Below are 15,354 nucleotides of genomic sequence, written 5' to 3'. Positions count from 1 at the left end.
ACAGCACCATTTGGGAGTTTTTGCAATCCTTGGGTTTTAACTGCTGAGGCCTGTACAATGTTTGTGTATGTTGGGGGGAGGAGGAGGAGTGGAAATAAAGGAGCATGGAAGATAGGGAACGTACATATTTGCATAAACTCTCCTTTCCCCAGGTAGATCCACAGCTCCCCACTATGGGGATTTGTGGTGTTTTATGTTTCTTCAGTGAGTTGCCCTTTCCCTTGGCCCAGTCAGCTTTTGGGGGCTTTTGCCTGGCTTGGGAAGCTGTAGATACTAGTCTACAGGATACCAGGATCAGTCTGCTAGAATATATATTACCTTTGTACACAAACAGACCAGACTTTGTGGGGCAGGCCAGTGTTATTAACATAGAACTAACTTTGAATAAGATACATGTTACTGCTTGGTGCCAAGCTTTTCATCATTAAAAAGATGGGCTATCACTATTAATCAGGAAGGAGCATTAATGTATTTGGGAGGCAGATATAATAGAAGCAGAATTATTTATATTAGATGGAATGTAATAGCAAACAGCCTAATAAAATAAAACATAAAAAGTGAATGAGCACCTAGAAGATGCATGAATACCCAAAAATAATAATATTATATTTCATTTGATCGGCCTTTCTGCATAAACCCTTGCTTTAAAATAAAGACACTTGACAGGTTTTTCCCAAGTATCTACAAAATGTTTCCATATTTATGAATAATACATTTTAGATTCATGCATTCAGCTCAATTACGCATTTGCACTAAAGCGTTGCAAGAAGCAAGCTGTAATCAGCATTATTTCTTCGTTATATTCCATGACTGCAAGGAGGTCACAATGCAACTAAGTGAAACTGGTTTACAATTGTCTGCCAGCAACGATACATAGTTCTGACTATGATGAATTTCCAATATCTGGAATTTCCAATATTTTGCTATAAGCATATGAGCTTATAGGCTCTATTTACTATAGCACTGAATCTTTTTACTCTTTATTTATGCAAAAATAGATTCTTAAATAAATAGTTGAATAACAGAGAAGAGTTCATTTTTATAAAGCAGATGGCAGCGAACAAAGACATATATTAAAAATATATTTTTGTCTTTGACATATTCCTGGTCCTTAAGATATTTCATATAATCAGTAATAGAATTTCTTCTTACAAAAAGTTTGCCAAGAATGTTTTAGACAATGCTATCTTTGAGGGTCATGTATGCATTTTAAAAAAGACTTAAGCTGCAATTGGAGAATTACATATGCCTGATAAATGCCTTTTAAAAATATATATACACAAGCTGCATGGAAAAAATCTGAACCAAAACTCCCATTTGTATCTTACACAATACTGTTTTTCATCAGTGTGGATTTCTCACTGTGCAACAGGACATTTGGCCTACTACACTACTTAAGTGGGGAGGTATTCAAATCCATAATTGTGTAGGGAGGCACAAAAATCAGTGGCACATTTTGTTTAGGTTATACAAAAGCTGACTGCAGTAAGCCATTCAAAAGATTATTTCATCAGCATTTTATCAATATGGAACCCTGAAATGGCAGGACCTTGTTGTTAAACCTAGCTATGGCATCGATGCCTCTTTAATGTTGTTGGAAGGTCGCTGAGTGGTTGAGCAGTGTTGCTAGGAACTATGCAGCAGGGCAACTGGGAGAGCCATTTCTGTGGTCTTGGGCTCCTTAGGCCCTCTGATGAGGGATATGGGAAACCAGGAAAGAAGGTATAGACCATACTGTCAACATTTGTCAGCCCTGCTGTCCTTGTCTGGGATTTCGTCTCTGGAGGTCAGGGCATTACCTGGCTAGTTCATGCTACTCAATGCAAGGTCAATAGCCTACTGGTATCACCAATCATGGATGAAGACAGGTCAGGTCTCCTTAAGGTCTTTAGTCTACCTAACATCAATGGGCTTAAGTGGCTGTCAGGTTTCTTTAAGGCCGATTACTCTACAGCCAGTGGCCCATTCTACAGATAGTTTACTTAGATATTCTGATTACTTTTGGTTCTCTTATCATTGAAAATGTGGATTTGCTCCTTCTAAGTCATCCTGGTACACAGATGACTCAAGACAGATGGGTGCATGATGATGACCAGACATTAAGTCTGATCAGCTGCAGCACAAGGAGATTTTTAAATCTTGTGGTATGGCTAGGAGTATTTGCATTTCCTTCATCATAGCATCTGCAAATCCCATCTGTCAGCACTGTTCTGAGTTGTGGATAGCCTAACAAATGTAACCTGCCTTCATTTGGAAACAGAGCCAAGTATTTCTTGCTGCAAGGAGTTTTCTATCTACTATGCACACAAACATTGCACTTGACTGTTTTCTTTGATATTGCTGGGATGTCTGTGGATCATGTCATCTGTAAAATGAGGACACATCTATCTCACAGAGATGTACTGAGAGTGAAATACATTTATGCCTGGAAAGTGCTCTGAGATCCTTGGATAGAATGTGCTACAGAAACACAGTCTTATTTTTATCAGTCACTTGTCAGCTGGCATTTTATGCAATTCATCTTGTAGAATAGATATTTTCTGTAATAAGAAGGTGCCTTTAAAAATTAAAGTGTTTGTGGGCAAGAAGGCACGTAAACTCCTGGGCCAGTCAGCCTTGACAGTATGTCTTCAGTTTTCATTTCAAGAGTTCCTGAGCCTATTCAGTCTTTAAACTCATTCCTGGAGGCTGGCAGTACTGAGATTGCTGCAGACACACTTGCTGGAAGAAATAAATGCATCTGGGTATTTTCTGCCTAGAAATGCTAATCAGGATCATAATTGAAAAAGATTTAAGTCACAGAAGCATGCAACCTCTGAAAAGCAAAAGGCACATGAGGGGTAATTCAAAGAAGCAATATCAGAAGAACATTTATTTATGGTGACAAAATAACACCATTGAGACAAATGAAAATAAAGCTATTTCATAGCAGGGTCAGAAAGGCCCAGGATATGCTTCAAGCATTTCATTTACAGTGTCAAAAGTTGCAGAAAGAATTAGACAATTTAGAACTGACAATGGGCCAAATCCACTTGTATCCAAAGGCCCGTGCTGTCTCAGTACAATGGGATTATCTAAAACCTGGTTGAAATTTAGTTGTTTAGGGATTAAGGCACAAAGGGAACTGCTCAACTGCATTTCTGCTATATGAGTCTAAGAACAGTATGGACAGTAACAAAGAGGGAATCACTGATTTTATTAGATTGATATTATTATCCAGTGCAGTTGCCCCATTGCTTACTAATGACTGTTGTCTGTTTTCAAAATGTAAATTATTATAGGAATGAATACAGCGTAAAATAGTGGCTTGACTTTTAATGTTATCGAGTTCCTGATGAAAGTGACCTAGATTTTCCTCCGATGCAGCTGTCATAGACAGGAAGAACCACAGAGGTTGATGGTTTGGGCTTTGGGAAAAGCTACATGGAAACATCTGCTAATGTGTACATAAGGGCAGTATACAGTGGGGGAAGAATTGGAAGGGTCTAGGATAGGATGTACAAGGATCTGTGGCAGGGAAACTACTTGGGCCTTGGGGAACATGTGGTTAAATCCAGCTCAGCTTCCCCAGTATTGCACAGCTGACCCTGGGAAGACTGATCATATGATTCGCTAATGAGACAGAGAGGGCAGAATGCCTTTGGGAAAGTTGGAAATTACACAAAAGCATCAGGGAAATTGAATCCTCCTCCTCCTTTCCCCTGGTACCTGGGTGATAACGTGTGGCCATTATTTCAGTTTATGGGGAGAAGTAGCAAATACATCTGCTTCACTCCTAGTTTCGTGCCCTATGGTCCTGGGACCAGCATATGGGCATTGGGAAGGTGTTCTTTACAAACATTATTTTAATCACTGCAGTGAATATCACAGAATGCTGGATTAAACAGGAAATCCATGGGGCTACTGTAGGAGGTAGTGCAGTCCCTATGAATGGGTTTCACAGCTTGTGTGCCCTTGTACAGGCTTCTGTTGAGTGGACGATTCCTCCAGAGGGATTTTTTTAATTGCCTCCGGCTCATCAGAAAACACTGTCCTTAAACAGATCCACATATGGATGGGATTAGTACTCAGCATTGGCCTGGATCTACATCCATACAAGTCAATGCCCAAGGTGAGTGCTTGAAAATCCCAGCCACGGACACTGCATTTTATCTGACATGGGTGGTCAGACCTGGTGATGGAAGCAAGAGTTCAGCCTAGCAGTTAGAGCTAGGTCCAGGATGGACAGAGTCCAGAAAACAAGCCAAGGGTCTGTACCAGAGAGACAGAAGCCCATTGTCAGATCCAGAGGATAAACTAGAGTCATAAGACAGAGGCGGAACCAGGGATCAAAGCCAGAGGGGAGCAGGGGCTGGAACAAGGGCTGAAAGAAAGCGAGATCAGGGACTGGACCAAGGACAAGCACAACTGCAGGCCCAGTGCACCTTGAGCAGGTGCTGTGGGGGCCAGGCTTATAAGCAGGGCTACTAAACTAGCAGCCAGTCAGAGGCTCTGTTGATTCTAAGGCAGTGCAGTTGGGCATATTGGTTGCCTAGCAGCAAAATTAATCAGGGAGCAGGCCAGCAGCTGGTCATCGCTGGTCTGGTTCCTGATGCCCTTCTCCAGTTATCACAAATAAAGTGATCACCTTTTTTAGGATTGTTGCAGATAACAAACTTCTGCAATCTTTAGGATGGATCTCCTTTTCCCAAACCATTCTGTATAACCTGCATATGTAATCACCATCACTGTCAGATGAGTGACGGACAGAGAAGAGTTTGAAAGAGTTGAGGACTTCATTTATTTTGAAGGTACAATATCTGCTAATGGTCAGCTCACTAAAAAAAGTGAAAGCAAGAATTGGCAAAGCCAGTGGATATTTTTTCAGTTTGTCAAACATCTGTAAGAGTAAGAAGATACATCCACCCACTAAAATGAGATTGTACAATGCTATTGTCCTCCCAACACTACTGTATGCCTCAGAAATGTAGCAGATGGTGGAAGTACACAACAGGAACTGACTGCACTCCACCAATGTTGTTTAACAATAATCTTGGGAATTCATTGGAAAGATTGTCTAACCAATGTGGAAGTGTTGTGCTGCAAAGGTCAGCAGACTGCAGACTCAATAATTAGACAGAGACAGCAACAGTGGTTTGGCTGTACCATCAGGCTACCCCGTGGCAGATGCACAAGATACATCTTTGTTTGGATCCCACCTGGAGGGAAGAGAAGGCATGGAGGATAAAGAATGACCTATCACAGGATGATCAAAAAGAATGCAACCATCATGGAGACAGCTTACCATGGCATCAAATATCTTGCTCTGGACAGACAGTAGTGGGAAAAATGGGTTGCCTCATGTGCCACTAAAGTATAGATTTTAGGACCTTTGTTTCCACAAAAATAAACAACCCCAACATACAGTAGAAATGTGCGGAAGGTGTATAAATTAATGGGGAAACATACACTTGGTACACAATACAGAACAATATCATTTACACAGGTCTCCTCCCTGTACTGTCAGGATGGGGGAGAGTTGTCACAATAATTCAATATTCACTTGGATTTTTTCCCTCTTAGGAAAAATATTTGTCCCTAAAGAAAAGCCCATAGAAACCCATATCGAGGAGAAGGTGACCCTGGAGCCAGAATTAGAAGAAGCCCTGGCCAGTGCCTCTGATACTGAGCTCTATGACCTGGCAGGTTAGTTAATATGTTTGTAAGTGTGCAATCTTCTTCAGCCCAGCACTGCCTGGCCCTTCCAACAGGAGTCTGAGTTGTCACAGCATGCTCTATAGTTACACTGGTTAGACCTGGTTATCTTCAGCCCCTCTTTAAGCCGTTGTGGAATCTAGGCCTCTGACGTGCACAGAGGTTAGAAATGTGGCATGAACACTGGTGCATAAGTGCTAGGATGGGTTCAAGCCTGCCTGGTTCTAAGGGTGTAGTTAATGCACTTAATTGTATGCACTTCAAGCTGGGGGTGTGATTCGCAACTTGAGGAGACACTTGTGCTAGCTATCATCGAGCTAGCATGCTAAAAATCGAGTGTAGATGCCTCAGCACAAGTGGCTCCAAGTATAAGTGCCCCAAGTATGTACCCATCAAGACCCTATGTACATTCTTGGAGTGGTTAGCCCCTGCTGCTGCTGTGCTACATGCTATTTTTAGCACACTAGCTTGATGAGAGTTAGTGCCAGTACGTCTCCTGAAGCATAGAAACATACCCCCAGCTCAAAGAGTAGATCTGCATGAATGTCTTTTCACTTCCATTGCATTTAATTCCCACAGCATCATTGGATGTGCTCAGCACTTTCTAGAATTGGGCCTTCAATGTAATTCAGAACATTTGCAACTCTTTTCACTATTTTGAAAAAGAGATACAACTCTGTGTATAAACAAACATATTTCAATCAGCCTGAACAATGTCCAGCTACACACAATGTGCATCTCACCAAAAATATGCTACCTACAGTTTCTGGTCCATATTCTACCGCTGGTGTGAATGAAAAGACTAAGGATAAAATGTGGCTCTACATTAGGATTTTTGTTTGTGTTTTACAATGGTCAGTACTAGAGCTTGTTGGGAATTTTCCACTGAAATGATTTAAAAAAAACCAAACAAAGTTCAGTTTTCAGAGAATTAAAGTTTTCTGTGGGAAAATGTCAACTTAACTCCATTTTTTTCAATTTTCCATAGGGAAAATCTAAATAAAATATTTCTATTTGTTGAACTGAGTTGAACCATTTCATTCTGAGTCAGTTGAACATTAAACTGCATCTGCCTAAGATGCTACATTGCAACACAGGAGTTGTATTTCAGATGCCGCATGCCCTGCTTCTCTTCTGTGTGCTGTCCTCCTTTACTAGACCATGTCTCCTATGAAGCACTGCAGTATCTCCTCTGACCAAACCCTGTGGTGAATCATGGGAGTCATATTACTGTAGTACATCATTCAGGGCAAAACAAATGTAGAATTTGACCTGGGATGGAAATTCCAGTTTTTGCTCGGCTCTAGTCAGTACGCAACCCACTGTACTAGAATGTATAGAACAAATAAAGACTCGTATATGATTGTATCATGGCCCTACCAACCAGAGTGTCCAAATAGCTCATAACAGCAGTGTAATAGTCAGTCACACTCTTCAGTGTCTGTGTAAGGAAAATATGATTGTAGAGGTAAAAATTCACAGGGGGGTTTTCATTCTTTATTCATGGATACCTTTACATGATAGAAAGGATTCCTCATGTCCAAGCAGGCAACAATTCCTAGTAGAAGGATCAGATACCCAACTGTTACGTGGTTCCTGATAGAATACTGTAGAAAGTGCCTCCATCCTAAGATAAATTTTATTTACAGCCTCTTTTACTGAAGTCTGGTTTCTTACATCAGTCTATTAGTTCTCGTTTAAATCCTTATTGCTGTATCTTCCATTATGTTTAAATGTTTTCTTTTCCCCTGCTCCCCATACTTTAGCACCCAAAGAAATCCCAGGATGGTTATGATATGCATATATGAATGAAAGTGAATCAGGTTATAACCACATATGCACACTTGACTGGTGCATTTGTAGGAAAGAACCAATAGTCAAGTTCTCCAGACTTTCAACTTTTCAACTTTCAATATTAGAGGTTAACAAGCCTCACCTATGAACACCTATGACCCAAGACAGCAAACAACTCTCTGATTGATAATCTAGTTAGGGAACTAAACTGGAATTTACTAAGTGCATGTTTCTTTTGCAAACTTTATTAACATTGGATTCTACTACTGGCATTTTCGTATTTATAGCTGTTCTTGGGGTGCACAACATGGTCAACAACCCACAGTTTGATGAAGAAGGAGACAGCAGTAAAGATGGAAAAGGAAGTGTGAGAAGTAAGTAAACAGATTTCCTTTGCAATCTGCTTTTGTTCTTAGCATGTTGGGAGTTGTTTGTCTAATCAGTATAGTATCACTGGGCCTATCCTTGATTAACCCAACATCATTAATCATGAGAAGGAGCTCTTAAATTTAATGTAATTTAAAGTAAAAATTAAACTATCAGCAGTGTGCTATACAAATAAATCACTCTAGCAGAGAGCTCAGCTTTCCTTAGCAGCAACGTATGCTATATAAAGGTGGAAGAGAGGATTGGGAGCACACAGGATAACAAGTGTGGGAGTGGGATGGGAAGCTAAGGCATCTACGTTTCCATGCATCCATGGGCGTATGGATGTGGAGCTCTAAAGTCAGTACGTAGTAACTGGATAGTATCCCTAGTTGAGACAATTCCAGGTCAGTACAAATTGATGCAGAGTGTTTCCAGTACAATTCACAATATGTCAGTTCCACCAAGCTGCATTCAGGAGGGCGTGAGGAGGGTACTTGAAAATAATGCTTTCTCTATTATTGCAACTGATCTGTCACTTGTGCTTTTTTGTTGGACTTGAAAAATAACACCCAGCACACTTTCAATGATAGTATAGTATTGTTTGGCTGTTGTGTTCTTTGTGTGGCTAAGTACATTCTGCAGGATGTGTAAGTACTCAGAAAAATAATAAGAACACTCAGAGTTGTTAAAAAAAACCTAAATAATGTTCCTTTTCAGTATCGATTCCTTTTCATCAGAGAAGACATTGAGCTGCAGAGTTTAGATCAAGATCTGAACTTCCCTTAATCTTTGGAGTTCTTGGCTCCAGGGGTTTGGCTCAGCCTGTGACAGAGTTAGGGAGAAGCTGCACAATTTGGATCCAAAGCTTTTCTACACCTTGAGTTCAGGGATGTTCAGATCCAGGGCTCCGATTTTGGGTCCCTCTCTGCATTTCAGTATTAGATTGTGATGGGCCCTTCCCTGAGTGCAAAGGAAAAGGTGGTCATGCAAGCAGCCTCCCTTTTTATATGGGCTGTGACAATAGCAGTTATTGTCAGCAGGGACTTTTCCTCTCCTCCCTTATCTGTGTGAAGAGATCACCCAAGAGGAGGGCATGGAGGTAGGCAGAACACAGTCTCTCCCAGTGCCCTTCCAGGGTCGAGATTGCTCTGCAACCCTCCCCAGTGGGGCTCTGTGCAAGTTGCAGGCTATCCCAGAACATGCAACTGCATATGTTACTAATTCCTAGGGAGGGGGTGGAATCTCATCCTTAGAGGCTTTTAAGGCCTGGCTTGACAAAGCCCTGGCTGGGATGGTTTAGTTGGGGTTGGTCCTGCTTTGAGCAGGGGATTGGACTCAATGACCTCCTGAGCCCCTTCCAACTCTAATCTTCTATGACTCTGTGAATTCATATAAACTTGGAGATTATTTTTGTTGTACTGAGTCAAAATGTCAGCTATGCGGGTTTGCTAAACTATGCTCCAATCACAACTTTAACAACCAGAAAGTTGCTTTGTCAGATCACTTTGTTCCTTGGTCCAAAAGCAATAACTTTTCCTAGTTAAGTATAATTTTTCAGTACAAAAACAGGATCACATTTCAAGAGCTGACTGTTAATGTATCAAAACTGTTCCCTAATTAAATAAATAAGATAAAAATTCATGGACAGTGGCAGGCAGCACAACAGGAGGAGAAAATCACTGCTAACTACTCAAGACATGGTGCACTAGAAAGTCTACCCGGGGGGCAGGGTTACAATCTCTAACAAATAGTCCTTTACTGGCTGGTCGTGGCTCTCAGCTTAGTAGAATGCTGCTACAAATGCAAAAATGTTTTGGTGTAGTTTTTACTTTGAATCCAAAAGATGGTGAATTCTCCATATGTATTTTATTAGCAATCCCTAACAACATCAGCAACTTTCTGTAAAGGCTACTACTGGAGTATTTATGGAGGCATATGAGAGATCCTCTGGGGAGTGGACTGAGACGTGCTCCATAGCAAAAATGGTTAGAATCTGGGCAAACAGTGAAATCCAGCTCAAGGCTTATATACCACTTAAGTTCTACTAAGAACTTAAGTGTGATTTAATTGGTGCACTGGCTTTATCCTGGCCTGTGCACCAGGGTGAGTGTCACTCATTGCAACTCATGGAAATACATGTAAACTTTCAGGTTTCAACACGAGACCCTTGAATAGAATGTGATTAGGAAATCGCTTTTTACATTACAAACTAACCATGTTTAAACAAAGTTGTGGTCAACAACACATTCCTTTCTTGGCTGTAGCAGCTTGGGTGGGCAAGGTATATTATTCATTTCCATAATTATAAGCTGGGGAATTATAGGTACTAATTGTGTTGCATGCCATGATTTTTATGCATCTCCTGGAATGATCAATTTGCTTTTATAGTACATGGCTGCCAACATTAAAAATTGTTTCTCTTTGGAGCAGGGATATTCAAAGACTTAATAAATCTTGGTGTTGGCAGAGAGCTGCTTTTCATGCGTTGATAGTTTTATTATTTCGAATGTGCGGATGATGCAATTTTACAAGAGCTAATTGAATTTATAGATCGGCTACTAATGTCAGAGATGGAGGTGAACCGCTAAGGGGCCTCATTGCCACAGACTTTGATGTTAGCACTGTCTGTTTATAAGGAAAAGGGCACATACCCAAATATATTCACAAGCGCATCTCCCCTTGCAGGTTTTATGGCAGGACCGTAACAACCCCTAGATTCCTTTCCATATTGCCCTTTTGTATCTCGTGCAATAGATTAAATGTTTCCCTCAGAGTCGGATGCACATGGTTGGCCCAGAGTAACTGCATTGGGAGCTTTGCACATAAAGCTGAGGACAGAATTTGTCCCTAATGACACAGCTCAGGACTCTACTCACATACCATAGGCTTCCCTTCCCAAAGACAGATGCACAGAAGGAGCTGGAACTGACCCGACTGCGTCCGCAGATTCTCTAGTGCAGACTTCCTGCCACACTCTCTCCTTTGTGGTGATGGAGCCACAGCAGGGCAGAACTTCCAAGAGATCACAAAGATCTGCAGGAAAGACAGGATCCAACCCAAAGTAGCTCACAGTTCCCACTGCAGGACAGTGACGGAAGGAGGAAAGGGTGACTGTCCACCCCAAATGGCACAGTTTGGGTTTTGTTTTGTTCCGATTTCAATGAAAATAGGTGTTCTTTAGATGTGCCGGAAGGGAATGCAAAGGGGATACATTGCAGCCAGAGTCTCTTCCTGGCAGCACCCTAGCAGAGTGCAGCGGCTCAACAGCTACACCAATACCAGAGAAGGTGCAGTATGTCCATGCCAAGCCTGCTCTGCTGGCCAGTGTGGAGAGGGGAGTGAGATGTGGCCACATGCTCACCTAGCCCCTACCTCTTGGAAGAGCACTGCACGGGCTCTAGGAAAGAGAAGGGCCTGTCCTCCCAACTGCATTGTAGCTGGCCCTTGCAGAGAGATGTAAGAATGGGGGAGAGGACAGGGCTGGTCACAGTTTGGTGTATAACACTAATGCTAGTATATATAGCACAGTGAATTTCATACCATGTACTTCATGTCACCTTCACCTGGCCATGTTAATGGGCCTGCTAGAAAGTTGCCAACTGGATCTGATGCCATTCTTTACTGGCCACAAAAGCATTAGCATCTCAGAGAAACACTGGTCAGAAATCCAGAATCCTTCCTCTACAGTGCTCCACCACTTACAAGTCTTCATCACAGAAATGAGTTTCTCCACAGCCAGGATATTAACATCCACAACACAAACATAAGTGAGAGTTTTGAAAATGCAATTTATTTCCGATGATGCATGTGCATCATTTCAATGTTTAATTGGATCCTGTCTTTCAGATGTGGTCAAAGGTGAAAAGGTCAAGCCAGTTTTTGAGGAGCCGCCTAATCCAACCAATGTGGAAGCAAGTTTGCAAAGGATGAAAGCAAATGATCCTAGCCTCCTGGAAGTCAATCTGAACAACATAAAGGTATTTGGATACAGGTTGTGTGGCTTCATTCTTTTTGCTGCAGGAGAATTCATTTGAGATGACAAGATTTGCGAAGTCTTTTTAGACGAGTGGGGTTTTGTCTTCAAATGTGTGGCTGCATTAACAATATTTGGGAGGAGCAGGACACTCAGGAGAGAAAGAGGGGCAGGCAGGAGCTGTCCCAGTTGTTCCAAGGGCCACCAATACCTGACAGTGAATTTGCTGCCAATTAGAACCCCAAGCAAGGGTTCCCTTATGCCTTCGTTTCTCTAACAGCTGGTAAAGCAAGATATCTCATGGGGCACCGCACAATTGTTGGCCTAATTCAGTTAGCCCACAGATGAAAAGGGTTGAAGTTGGGAAGCTCAGACCCTGAACATTCCCCCACCCCCTAAGCTGGAGAATTAGTTTTTTGTCTGCACAGTTTAGAGTAACTGGTTGGATCTAGGAATAGAATAAACTTTTGTGAGTGTTTGCTTTGAGCTCCGAGGTGATGACAAATAGCAGCTCATTAATTTTTTTCCCCCTTTCTCATTTCATATAGTTTTAAAACTAAGTAATTTTCTAAAAGGACCAGCAGGACTGTGGTTCTGAGTTGATTCATTGTATCCTTTCTATCAGTATAACAAGGGTGGTAGTGATCTCACCTCCAGGGGTCAAATTCCATATCAAGACTAAGGCTCATGCCCAAAACTGACACTGCCTGTTGTACTGAGGGTTTATGGATTGGTTATTCACCCCTCATCACACAGTTTCTGGGCACATGGGTACATTTAAAAAAAATAAGCAATACCAATGACCCAGCAATACAACCACAAAACCATACCACTGCTCACCACTCACTTTCACCTGCGGGTAACAAATCCTCAACCAATTAGTAGACCTCCCACCAGCCAGCAGCAAATTTGTGTCCCAGCTAAAAAGCCAGATTGAACAAATATATTTTATGCTCCATCCTATGGGGCCAAACTCAGGCTTTGTCAGATTACAAGAGGGGGCCTATGTTGAAGATGAGAATATTATGGCCAAGCCATTCAGGTTCAGGATTTCAACCCTGCAGACAGACAGCAAGAGCTTGCCACCAGTCTTAACTTCCAGAATGGTGCATAGTAGAAGAGATGCCTCGAGGATCATCAGTTTTCAGATTGCTTAGGACGTTACAGATAAATCAGCACTTTAAATTGCACCTGGCAATAAATACAAAAACCAGTGAAGAGCACAGTTAGATTTTTGTTTCAGCTTGCCCTGCTTAACGAGTGGTGGCTGCATTCTGCCCTAGCTCAAGCTATTGAGTGGTCTTCAAGGGCAGCCACAAGCTGAGTAAGTTATAGCGCTCCGGCCAGAGGGCTTTGTAAAGCACTGGGGATGGCTAAGAAGTTGTATAGAGAGGCAGTGTTAATCAATGTACTAATAATCAAAGTAAATGTCTAGCGATGTGATTGGCTGCAGTGATTGCTGGATTTTGTCTTAATGTAGAATATTCCAATTCCAACCCTGAAAGAATTTGCCAAGGCTTTGGAAACCAACACCTATGTGAAGAAGTTCAGCCTCGCAGCCAGTCGAAGCAATGACCCTGTTGCTATTGTAAGTTGAAAACCTGCTTAAAAAGACCTAATTGTTCACTAAAGCAGCCTTTATCTCTAGGAGGGGTTTGCTTTTTTCCCAGATGTTTCCTGTGACTGTGCACTGTGGCAATATAACCTCTTCTCTTCTAGGAATACACTCTTCCTCCATGAGTCTGTTTGCAATGCTGTAGTAGGTACTAACCACAATTCAGATTCTTGGTGTTCTCTGAAGCTTTTGGAGTTTCAAACTCATACCACCTCTTCCTGACTCTTCAGGCTTTTGCAGATATGTTGAAAGTGAACAAGACACTGAAAAGTCTAAATATAGAATCCAATTTCATCACTGGGGCTGGCATTCTGGCACTGATCGATGCACTAAAAGAGAATGAAACCCTGACAGAGATCAAAATTGACAACCAGGTAAGGAGTGGGCAGTAAACTGGTGTCTGCTTTGTTTAGTTTCTATAGGTTCCATATGTTCTTCTATAATATTTTAGATTTGGAATCTATCAAAGAGGCAAGGCAGAATCCCATGGATCAGCCTTTTTGCACCTCGTTTTCAAGCACATGCAGCTAAGTAACAGAAAACAAAACTGTCCAGTGCTAAAAATAAAGCCCAGAGCAAGTTCTCCAGAGATGGGTTTCTCTCTCCAGATTATAGCACGTTACTGGAATGTAACCACTTCTCTTTCTTTTGTGAGTAGATGTTTCTTTTTCTTTTCACTGTGTGTCACCCAACAGAGGCAGCAGCTGGGGACAGCTGTAGAGATGGAGATTGCCCAGATGCTTGAGGAGAACTCCAAGATTCTCAAATTTGGATACCAGTTCACAAAGCAAGGTCCAAGAACCAGAGTAGCAGCAGCTATCACTAAAAATAATGATCTAGGTAAGATGCTACAGACATTCATCACAATTCTTGCAGGCCAAGTCCTGCCCCCTTATACATTTTGTAGGCAAACCATAATCAAATAATGCCAGATCCTGAGGTCCTTAATCAGTTTTGATTCAGTCCTTTCTCAGGCAAACACCCATTGACTTCAGTCTGGGTTTGCCCCAGTAACAACTTAACGAAAAATGAGCTAGCATCCCACGCTTTGGTGCAGATACTGGCACCACGGACTAGTTAGAACTTCCCAGGCCCTCTTACAGTGCATTACTGAGTGTCATGGTGATGTCTGGGGACTCCTCCATTGTATTTCAGGGAATAAGACATCACCCAGTTTAGCTCTGCCCAGGGCAGAGTAGTAGAATGTCATTGATCTGTGCTTCAGTAAACTTCATCCCACACCCCCCAAATAATCCATTTTCAGTGCAGATCTGTGAGTTAATGAGGGTTTACTGTATTATCCAATGATCAGTGCAATAAAGAGATCTATGCTGAGACTAAAATGTTTCCTTTTGGGTCTGATTTGATATTTTCCTTATTGTTAGTAATCAGTAACACGTGAAAGTATATTATAAAATGTTTGAGTCTTTCATACAGAAATGTTCCCCACAAAGACATCAAATGACATATTTGTATGCAGTGTTATCATATGAAACAACAGAGTTTTTACTTGTTTTGTAATCCCATAAGAGAAGCTTTTGTAATTGGAATGGCTGTTGATTTTTGGCTACATCACACTTCCATGAATCCAAAGAAAAGAATCTAGCACTGCCACACAGCACACAGTACCTGTATCTATTAATTTAGTTAGCTGGAGCAATACGGCTTTTTTAAAAAAACACATTATACAAGCCATACTGATAACCTAAATTGAATCCATTGGAACAAAATATCAAGGGGAATGGTGGGTTCTCCATCGCGTAAAGTTTTCATATCAAGACTGGATGCCTTTCTGGAAAATATGCGTTAGCCAAACACAAGATTCTGAGCTCAATACAGGGCTAACTGGGTGAAATTCTGTGGCCTATGGTATCTGGTCACTCAGACCAGATGACGTAGGTCCCTTTTA

General features: G+C 41.6%; 1 protein-coding gene across 1 annotated transcript in view; it reads left to right on the top strand.

Annotated features, from left to right (window-relative positions):
• LOC137158179 (tropomodulin-2) overlaps nucleotides 1-15,354 on the top strand; it is a 44,593-nt gene that overhangs the window by 25,019 nt on the left and 4,220 nt on the right. Inside the window, exons 4-9 of the mRNA XM_067555837.1 lie at nucleotides 5,563-5,685; nucleotides 7,776-7,862; nucleotides 11,704-11,834; nucleotides 13,311-13,418; nucleotides 13,676-13,819; nucleotides 14,141-14,285. Coding sequence (XP_067411938.1) covers nucleotides 5,563-5,685; nucleotides 7,776-7,862; nucleotides 11,704-11,834; nucleotides 13,311-13,418; nucleotides 13,676-13,819; nucleotides 14,141-14,285 — 738 coding nt within the window. The remainder of the gene's footprint in view (nucleotides 1-5,562; nucleotides 5,686-7,775; nucleotides 7,863-11,703; nucleotides 11,835-13,310; nucleotides 13,419-13,675; nucleotides 13,820-14,140; nucleotides 14,286-15,354) is intronic.

Source organism: Emydura macquarii, unplaced genomic scaffold, assembly GCF_026122565.2.
Source record: "Emydura macquarii macquarii isolate MOO-44397 ecotype Brisbane River unplaced genomic scaffold, CSIRO-AGI_Emac_v2 contig_1644, whole genome shotgun sequence".
In the NCBI taxonomy this organism is placed as follows: Eukaryota; Metazoa; Chordata; order Testudines; family Chelidae; genus Emydura; species Emydura macquarii.
The sequence above is the reverse complement of the archived record's forward strand: the minus strand, read 5'-3'. Positions and strand labels throughout refer to the sequence as shown.